The 11,140-nt window shown below is 41.4% G+C and overlaps 1 protein-coding gene across 1 annotated transcript; it reads right to left on the reverse strand.

Moving 5' to 3' along the window:
• Positions 1-694: 694 nt before the first annotated feature.
• On the reverse strand, positions 695-8,127 carry panx1b (pannexin 1b). Its single transcript, XM_076274662.1, has 6 exons — positions 7,947-8,127; positions 6,715-6,851; positions 5,768-5,970; positions 3,870-4,389; positions 2,891-3,056; positions 695-2,218 (listed from the first exon to the last, which is right to left on the reverse strand). Exons 1-6 carry the CDS (start codon positions 8,125-8,127, stop codon positions 2,133-2,135), a joined length of 1,293 nt encoding a protein of 430 aa, XP_076130777.1. The 3' UTR covers positions 695-2,132.
• Positions 8,128-11,140: the final 3,013 nt, after the last annotated feature.

Consider the following 11,140-nt stretch of genomic DNA (forward strand, 5'->3'; position numbering starts at 1 on the left):
CAAGGGGAGCGAGGGAGAGAAAAAGACTGATAGAGAGAGAGAGAGAACATGTTAAAGGCTTTAAACAGACAGATAAAAAGAAAATCAGACAAATGCCCTAAGGTCAGACGGCCTGAAACTTATCAAAGGCTTGGGTTTAGTGATTGCAAGGCAGACGACGTCTGTCCTGCACCTCTCTGTCTCTGATGTCCCCACTCACTATCAGACCCAAAAGAATCCACCCTCATCACTAAGCCAAGCAGAGCCACATCGTTGTGGAAAGCGCTTCACAGCAAGACCTGGAGGGCAGGTCCTTCATCGTCTTTTTTTCAAATTACACAGCACAGCATATTTTTATCACCAGTTTAATTATTGATGCAGGTTTAATTTGTCATAATTATGTTATAATTATCTTCAGGTTTCCCATACCAGAGTGCACACTCGGGCATCTTACGTTCATATGGGAAAACAAGTAGGCTTGATTGCTTTTTCATTTATTTGCTGCAGACACAAAACTGTTGAAAAATGTCTGTCTATGATGTTTGCCGAAATTACAAAAAAAGATGTATCAGCCTAGGTCTAGGAATTAGATTATTTGCTTGCTTTTTTTTACAGCAGTTGTACTTGTACTTGAACACCAAGCCATTTCACTCATCCATCAAAAATATTTCAAAGGAGTCAGACACAGGCAATACAGCAAAATGCCTTGCTTTTAAAAAGTTTATTTCATTGTTAGTGATTATGATGTTAGTGTAAGGGACAAGTGCATATATTTGCCAAACATGAGAGCATCAAATCAATGACTTCATGTGTCTCACTTAGTAAGTCATGACGCATAATAATCAGATATGTCTTTACAACATCTGCCTTCAGATAAGTAGCTATATTTCCCGGGAAATAGATCAATTACATCATTTGTTAGTTTCCAGCATGCATACCATATAGTTTAAGCACTGGACAGAATGTTGGGCAAACAGAATGCAAGCAAAGAACCTTAATTACTGCTCCACTTCAACCCTCTCTGGTGCCAGTACATTTACATTTGTTCATTTGGCAGACATTGTTGTCCAAAGTGACTTACATATGTCAACTATATTACCAGGGATTACACTGTCCCCCAGAGCAACTTGGGGTTAAGTGCCTTGCTCAAGGGCACAGCGGTGGATGCCAGGAATGAAACCCAAATCTTTCAGGCTACTGCATGCTAGCCCAGCTCCTTAATCACACTACCACCGCCCCATGCAAAAAAGATTCTTAATACATATTCAAAGCATTCCAAATCCTTTAAATTGCTGGACTATCACTTTCTTTGAACTGCTACATTGTAATGAAATTTTTACCATATTCATCTAATGTCTTTGTGTCTTTGTGATGCTACTTTCAAGATTAAAATAATATGCAAAAATGTTTGAAAAAGAATATTTGAGTGATGATAGAAAGATGATTCATATTCATGAACAATCCACCTGATACCCTTATACTAAATAAACAATCACTTACCGGTAATTTAAATAGAAATTCATGTAAAAAAACATACTTTAAAACACTAACATGGAAATACTTACACACCAGAAATAAAAACATCCTAAAAATACAATATATTGCAGCGGGTACACTATCCTGTACCTGAGGTAATTCTTACAGCCAATCGTAAAATATAAATACAGGCATCACACATCCTAAAACAGCCTTCACTAGACAGACAATCTTTCCTCCTCTCTCTCACCCTCTCTTCCTGTCTCTCTCCTTCACACACACACACACACACACACACACACACACACACACACACACACACACACTCTCTCTCTCTCTCTCTCTCTCTCTCCTCCTTATCATTATTATTGTCGTCGTCAAGTGTAGCAGGGAACTCTTACAGTAAACCTAAACAGTGCACATCGACTAATTCCAGAATCAGAATCAGAATTAATTGTAAACATTGGCACACATGCTCTCTCTGTTCCTGTTCCTTTCCTTCAATCCAAACACTGACTGCAGCATCATTAGTGTCAGCAAACTCTAAAGAGTAACAAAATACCCAGCACATATAGCCTTCTCTTCAACTCTGTCCCTCACATACACCATACACACAGAGTCATCTAAATTCAGACGGGTCCATGCATTCAGACAGACATGTATTCAGACTCTTCTACTCAGACTAGCCTCTGACGTACATCCCTGCTGCAGTCACACGCTGTGCCTTTTGTCTCGGTGTCCTCCTTCAGTCGAGGCGCGGCGTCTAGATGAAGGAAAGATATTTATGAAGAAAAGTCACTTGAGCTTGCATTTTGATTCATTTTCCTACGTGTGTCTTTGGTTTCTATTTTTGCAGTAATACAAAGGCACAATGATATCTTTCAAGAGAGTCAAGAGAGGACCTCTAAGTTTGGAAATCAAAATAATTTTCTTTCAATTTGACAAGGTATTCCTATAAAAGCCATTGTAGATTAACTATGGATAAAGCTGACTTAGTAGCTGGATGATGCAACATTACAAATTATTTTTTTCCCCTTTTGGTTTAATATGTGTCTAGGCATTTGTATTTATGTATTGATGCACAATGCCATTTTTAAGACAAGATAAATCAATCTGATTACTAATACATGCAATATGTTGGTAACTGCATAATAAGAGCTAAATATCCATAGCAAAAGTGAGGAATGGAATTCCATTCAGGCTTATGTGAACATGACAATGTATTTGTTATAGTGAGGAATAGCATTCTATTCAGGCTTATGTGAACATGATAATGTATTTGTTATAGTGAAGAATAGTGTTCTATTCATGTTTATGTGAACATGATATTTGATCTATTGACCCACATTTCATATGCACTACAAAAAATGCTAAGAATCCACAGTAAAAAAAAAATCAATTTTTTTTTTGTATGAATAGTGTAATCTCTGTTTACCTTTGTCTTCTTGTGTGTTATTTCCTGCCTCTGACTGAGACTTGCTGGCGGAGGGCTTCTTGCCATCCACCACGTCCACCACATCCGTCTTCACCTGTCCGAGCGTCCGCAGGAGACACATGGTGTCAAACGCCTCCCCACCTCCCTCCCGAAGCAGCTCCAACACCTGAGAGCAAGTGCAATGCACACACACGCACACACACACATACACAAACAAACACACACACACACACACACATACATATTCACACACACACACACGCAGCCACACACATAAACAAACAAACAAACACACACACACACACACACACACACACACACACACACACATACATATCCACACACGCACACACACGCAGCCACACACATACACAAACAAACAAACACACACACACACACATACATATACACGCACACACACGCAGCCACACACATACACAAACAAACAAACACACACACACACACATACATATACATGCACACACACGCAGCCACACACATACACAAACAAACAAACACACACACACACATACATATCCACACACGCACACACACGCAGCCACACACATACACAAACAAACAAACACACACACACACACATACATATACACGCACACACACGCAGCCACACACATACACAAACAAACACACACACACACATACATATTCACACACGCACACACACGCAGCCACACACATACACAAACAAACAAACACACACATACACACACACACACATACATATTCACACACGCACACACATGCACAAACACACACATACATATACACACACGCACACACATACATACACGTTACTGTAAAAACACTCACATATACCCTAACCCAATAAACCCACAATGCTATGGGAAGTCCCAAGGACCCCCTGATCTCAGAAATGGAAGTTACACAAGCACAGCTCTCCAGCATTACACAATGGTGTTTGCCTTCTAGAGTATGGTCTCTTTCACTCATATCTTACCTGCAAACACTTGTATGACTTGAGCTCGCTTAGGTTCTCCTCCAGGAAGAGCAGGTAGAGGCTGAGGTCATCGTAGAAAGACGTGGCAAGGTCCAGTGACCCGAACGCGGGCAGCATCTCGTAGGGCCGCAGGAAGCGCGCCCCCTGTCGCACGGGCGCCACGGCGGCGTACACCACCACGGGCACCAGCAGCACGTACACCACCAGGTTGATGTAGCTGAGGAGGCGGAACACGCCCACGGCCACCAGCTTGCACTGCACGGCAGCAGGCAGCGGCGTGTCGTTGGCATCCCGCTGGCGCAGCACGCCCGAGCGGATGTCGCAGGAGAACTCGTCGCTGCGGGCGGACGACGCCAAGCGGATGTAGTAGCCCAGATAGAGGCAGGCCAGCAGCAACGTGGCCAGGGTTAGCGCCCGGCACAGCACGTACTTCACCACCAGGGCCCGGCAGAAGCGCTTGGTCTTGAGGTACTGCTCTACCAGAGGGTACTTAAAGCAGCCCTCCGTCAGGTCCAGAGCCCTGATGATGACATTGACGATGATGACGATGGTGAAAATGGTGAGGAGGAGAAGTAAGATTGAACATAAAAAACAGTTCATACATTTGTTTACTGTATAACTAACATCCTTTTGTCCAATCTCTAGTCACTTTCTAGTCACATGTCATTTTCAAAACGAACAATAAGTACAACATCTGTCTGCCGTGGCCATAATATTAATGATTGAGTAAAGAAAGTGAAGAGTAAAGTAAAGGTATAAAAAAAGGATTGTCTCTATTATTCCGGTCTCCTTAGTTTGCAGAATCCTGACTAAATCATTAGCCAATCAGAGCTGCTCCATTGCCCTAGTCAGTAATAATATAATAATAATAATAATAATAATAATAATAATAATAATAATAAAAATAATAATAATAAGCTTTATTTGTATAGCACCTTTCATACACAGAATGCAACTCAAAGTGCTTTACATTTGGAGCATGTAACATAATAATAATTTGTAAAATTATCAGTCATTATCAGTCATCCCTCTTCGTTGCTGTGGCCGTTTATGATCCAATCACCAACATGTCAAAAATACTTAGCAGTATATATACTGTATATATAAGCTTTGCTAACAAATGCTTAGGCTAACAAATGCTTAGGCCCCTTTGATGTGGACTCTTTTGCGCTTTGCCTTAGTATGTTCTTAGTATGTGTTGTGATATGAATTTATATACAGACGTTTAAGCAACACAACGACCGGAAGACTGGCAGCCTTAACTCTTAACACCCTACAAGCACGCAACTGTGGCAAGGAAAAACTCCCATATTCCAGGAAGAAACCTTGAGCAGAACCTGACTTAATAGGGGGAGCCCATCTGCATTTGGCTGGCTGCAGCTCTAATGGCAGCAATCAAATGTAGAATAATCCAGTAGTCTACAAGATAAGATGAGTTAACTAAAGGCTCTCTTATACAGGTATGTTTTCAGGTCTTTTTTTAAGATATTCACTGAACTTGCCTGTTTGATGTAGGAGGCAGGGTGTTCCATAGCTTTGGGGCATAATGGATAAAAGCAGCTTCTCCACTTTGCTTGTGGAGCACTTTGGGTACAATTAAAAGATTAGCATTAGAAGATCTAAGTTTTCTTTGTGGTTGATAAGATATTAAAAGCTCTGAGATATATGAAGGTGCTATGCCATTCAGAGCTTTGTAAGTAATTAACCTAACCTTAAAATCAATTCTATAGGAAACAGCGAGCCAGTGCAGTTCAGCTAACACAGGGGTGATGTGTTCTCTTTTCTTAGTCTTAGTTAAAAGTCTAGCAGCAGAGTTTTGTATGAGTTCCAATTTCTTTATACGCTTTTTGGGGAAACCAGTAAAAAGTGCATTGCAATATTCTTCCGAAAGTTCTTACCCGTAAGCATCCTCTGAAGACTCCTGTACTTCTAGGCTGGAGGCCAAGTTCTTGGCCAATCGGATGGCTCGGTTGTAGGTGCGATCCAGCTCCTCCATGATGAAGCTGAGGTCTGAGGAGAGGTGTGGCGCTGCCGTGAAGCGCCAGAACACGGCAGGAACGTACATGAGGATCGCCACCAACAACAAAATGTACGGGAAGAACTGGAGGGAACAGCGGCACAAAGGAAAATGAGTTGAGCCATTCCTCATAAGGCTATGTAACATTTTATGTTATAATTGATTGCTGTTATAATCTATGAATAATAATACATAATAACAATCTGGATTCAGTGATGCAACTGATAATGGTCATGACTGTATGATGTTATCTATGTAAGCTTAATTATATGTGACATAATTATATAAACATAATTATATGTGACAGGTCTTACGGGGACAGCCGTGGCCTACTGGTTAGCGCTTCGGACTTGTAACCGGAGGGTTGCCGGTTCGAACCCCGACCAGTAGGCACAGCTGAAGTGCCCTTGAGCAAGGCACCTAACCCCTCACTGCTCCCCGAGCGCCGCTGTTGATGCAGGCAGCTCACTGCGCTGGGATTAGCGTGTACTTTACCTCACTGTGTGCTGAGTGTGTTTCACTAATTCACGAATTGGGATAAATGCAGAGACCAAATTTCCCTCACGGGATCAAAACAGTATATATACTTATACTATACTTGTGTTGGACATGAAGAGAGCTGCCAATTGGACCACTGATAATGGTGATAGAACGATATTGTCAAACACCAACCTTCATGTTGTGTAGGACTATGACATTTTCATTACATGTTTATGACATGGACAATCAGTCTAATAAAGCCGCCGTCAAGTGTTAACGGAAAATGTAGCACAGCACGGGAAAGAAATTCCTAAACAGTGATAGATGTATTGACTGGCCATGTAATACCTTATGCAACCACAGGGGTGAGCTGTTGGGCCCATTTTCTGGTTGTTGATCCTGCACGGCCGCCCAGCAGTAGGAGTCTACATAATATGCCTGGCGCCATGAAAAGTTGGTTGGTGCAAAACAGCTTATCTGCGTCCCTGTAGAAGAGCGATAAAGAAAAAGTGAACATAGTCAACACAGTTTACTTACTGTTTCTCTTATTTTTTTTACAGTGTATTATCAAGGCTGCTGTCTGTGTGAGTAGTGAATACAATTGAGAGACAAGTGAGCGTTATGTGCAAGCCTGTGAGTGTAATTAAGGTAGAATGTTGTTGATATAGTTGTTAACCTCGTATTACATCCGGAAAAAATAACCCAATAGCCTAATAACAAATATCGAGTGGCCTGACCGCGGCCTAACCTATTAGGAAAAGGATAAATGCCAGGTCTCCAGAATGTTGCCGTAATGCATTATGGGTACCAAGTAGTGCACATGCACTTGTACAGATAAACACAAGGACCAAGTAACGTATGGAGAAGCGATAAGAATTATAGTGTAACAAAAATAGTGGCACGGTGTCTACATTTAATTTGCTCAACTCAAAGAAATGCGACGTAAAATGTGTAACTTAACCTAGGCTATTCTGTCACTGGGGACATAAACTGAATTACGCTCTTAAGCCGGCGACAAACAAAGCCACGCTGATTCATCCTCCGGCTTCATTATTTCAGGACTGTTACACCATCATCCTAGGCTATTTGTCTCAACAGCTCGCCTACTTAAACCCTCCCATGTAAAACAATGAATAGAAACAGATGCGCTCCCTAACGACACAGAGCGTAGGTAGCCTATAACCCGCTATCAGACAGACACATATCTGCCCATTGTGTGCGTATTCCTCAGACAGACATACTGTACCGTTTTGAAGCATAATCTTTTGTCTTTTGGATAACAAAGGACCACAGACAACGCACTGGAAAACGAGACAATTATAGGTAGCCAATTCTCAACGAAGTTGCGCGTTTATTGCATGTCAGACTATGTTCTGCCTTTTATTTAAAAATAAGCACAGTATGGTGGTGCCAGTTTTAGTCCACTTTGGACAGTTATTTGCATATCATGCATAGGCTAGGCTTCTTTCAGGCTTTCCCTCCAGTAGGCTAGGCTATAATTTTCTCATTCACTATTTTTGTGGTAGGCTACAGCCTGATTCCAACAGTCACACAGGCATTCATTGGTATGTCATACTTACCGACTGACACCTCTTGAGCAAAAGCGAGAGATATGAGCAGTAAAGGGAGGCCGACCGCAATGAACGTGACAAGTTTATCCACCGCCAGTTCGAGCCGCACCCCTTTGTACTTCGATTCATTGGGTTCCTTTAATAAAAAGTCAGAAAATACATATTCCGTTGCGACGTGAGCTATTGCCATGATTCCAGAAAACAGCAACCGGTGTGTGGGAGTCCTTATAGGTCAGTTCCGGTAAGGCTGGGTCTAGCGTTGCCTAAGCTGCTCAGATAAGTGACTTGCATAGTGGGCTATGGAGCACACCCCAATCCCCTAGCCCAGGGGTTCCCAAACTTTTCCACAAGGCCCCCCAAATACCACAAGGTTCTGGCCAAGAACCCCCTTGATATGTTATTAAACCCATCGACAATACTACGGAAAATGTAAAAATACATTAAGCTAATCCTAACTAGATGTACCGCAGAGCGGTACAAAATATGACCGCCGCCCAGTCCAGCACATTTTTTCCACAAAAAGAAATCACGCTGAAAGGCCTATATGATTCTAACTGTCTCACTAAATTGCATTATCCACACTCAATTCTCACTGGTATCTGCTAGACAACAAGTACCAAAACATGATTAGTTCATAGATTTCACATGTAAAATTCATTTTATACAACCCCACCTCCATCTTGCCTGTTCATAATTATGAGAAATTCTTGATTGTTTGTGTTATGTTTATGTTATGTGTGTGTGTGTGTGTGTGTGTGTGTGTGTGTGTGTGTGTGTGTGTGTGTGTGTGTGTGTGTGTGTGTGTGTGTGTGTGTGCGTGCCTGCGTATGTGCCTGTGCATGGAAGCGTACATATGTCTACTGTGTGAGTATGTGTCATACGCAGTGCCGGCCCAAGCCTTTTGGGGGCCCTAAGCAGAATTTGATTTGGGGGCCCCCTCCCACAACGCAGTCACCTGTGCTTGGCGATAATTGACAACTTCACACTATAATGTCATATTATAAATTAATTCAGTGAGGTTATGTATTAATACAGCGACTGATTATGAACTACTGTCCCCCTGGACACAGATGCATAAGGACCCTCTCCCCCTACCCTGTTTGTGCAAATGTGGGTACAAACGGGTGTGTGTGTGTGTGTGTGTGGGGGGGGGGGGGGGGGGGGTTAGATGTGATTTCCTGTATTCTGGTGCATTTTTGGGATGGTCAGCTGGAGAAGGGCAGTACCTAAATTTGTTCAGATTCATAGCCTTTTGCTTTTTGACTTATTGGTAGTGAATTCACACAACTACTTGGGGTTCAGGGTCCCTTGACCTCTTGGGCTCGGTAGGCTCATTCAGTAATCCATCCTTGCTCACATGCCAAAAATGTTTTGGGGCTCCAATCTAGACTTCTGGCCCCATGTGCTTGGTAAACCAATGTATTAATATAGTTGTTATTTACACCAACCCTGTCACCTTTTAATCTTAGAGGGTACTAAAATCACAGATTTATTTGAAACATTCATATTCAAAGTGAAGCACTAAGGGTGGTTTACTGAAGTTGAATTGACAAATAACAAAATACAACAGCATTTGTATTTGTTGTAAACAAGTACATCAGTTTAATGACTTGTTTTTCAACAGATTTGCTGAACAAATCCGCAAATGTGCATTAAATGAGCATTTTTCAACTACAAAATAAAAACAAAATAGACAAACATTAATAATCAAAAATAAAATGTCCCAAAAAATAGATAATTATTCCTACTTCGTTCCTGGTTTTTAGGCATCTGCAACTCTGCAGTGGACGAACCTGCAATGATTAAATAAATACATAAATAAAAAAATAAAAAAACGATGTTAAATGTGTCGTGTCATATTAACAGGCTATGTAACCATTTGCCATCAAGAAAACCTCACCTTCTGGTAGGTAGAGTTAGGTAGAGGTAGAGATGTGCTCCAAAGGACTTCAACAGTGTCTCTGAAAAAAAAAAAATATTGCATAAGTGCATAGTTGATCGAGCAGAATGGATTTATTTTGCTATCATTACTTACACTCAAATAACAAGCAATTCCACATGTAACAATTCATATTCTATTGGCAAATGAGGCATAATCAAAAGAGTATACTTAATTGCAGTATGGTGAACGCTTAACATGGTGATCTACTGCAGCCTAAATATTAGGGTAGCACCGCTACATCACTTGCCACTATCTTAATCAAATGTAAGTTTATTTTCATCACAGAAGTCTCCCCACCCAACATGGTATATTTTCTCAAACACTACCATCTCTCTCCAAAGATCTTAGAGCAGAGCGCACTGCTGTTCCATCTTTGCCTATGAAGCTGGAACGTTACCGATGCCCAGAGTCGCGCTAGTCAGTGGGTTGGGTTGGGACTGGGAGCCTGGGCTTAGTCTGTTGTTGCTATCAGACTTACCACTATGTCACATATTATAGAGCAGTAATAAACTATCAACACTTTCAGGTACGAAATCAGAAACAATCCCTCTGTGGTAAATTTGCCTTCAGCTACGTTTTCATGTAGCTACTGTAGTGCTAATGTCCACTTCAGTCAGCTAGCTAACTTTAATTTACGACATAATAAGCCCACCTAGAGCAAGGGTACATGCTTGATTGAACATCCAAAACAATCCCAATATCCTTGACATCTGAAATACATCTAGATAAATATATATTAATGGGAGACATTTCTCTGTTGATGGCGGAGATTTAGCTCTGGTGATGGCTTATATTAGATCATGACAACTAGCTAGCTACCTCAAGCACAAAACATACTGTAAATAATCATGCAAAACATACCTGTATCTTGCTCGTTTTTCTCCTCCTCTGTCATTTTCTTCGTTCTGTTTTCGGCACCAGAGAGATACGTCCTTTTTTGTGACTTGTCTTAACATTACCGTCTCTTCCGATTGTTGAACTTGATGCAGTGTCTGCACGAATTGTATATGCACCCGAGGTGTCTACTTTATGCGCGTGACTCAAAGGCTGGCAGACACAGTAGCAGTAGGCAGGCATATTGATCATGAAATCATAATTTTCTTGATTTGAATGATAATTGTTTCATTTATTCATTCATTGATGTCACTTGTTTACGTTATTTATTATGTAAAAAAAAAAAAAAAAACTCGATTGGGGGCCCCCTGGTGGCCAGGAGGCCCCAAGCAGCCGCTTAGTTCGCTTATGCCTCGGGCCGGCCCTG

The sequence above is a fragment of the Alosa pseudoharengus genome, unplaced genomic scaffold (genome assembly GCF_046254945.1).
Source record: "Alosa pseudoharengus isolate Yale_2024_CS ecotype anadromous, Long Island Sound unplaced genomic scaffold, YU_APseudo_1.1 YU_APseudo_1.1_scf_8, whole genome shotgun sequence".
NCBI lineage: Eukaryota > Metazoa > Chordata > Actinopteri > Clupeiformes > Clupeidae > Alosa > Alosa pseudoharengus.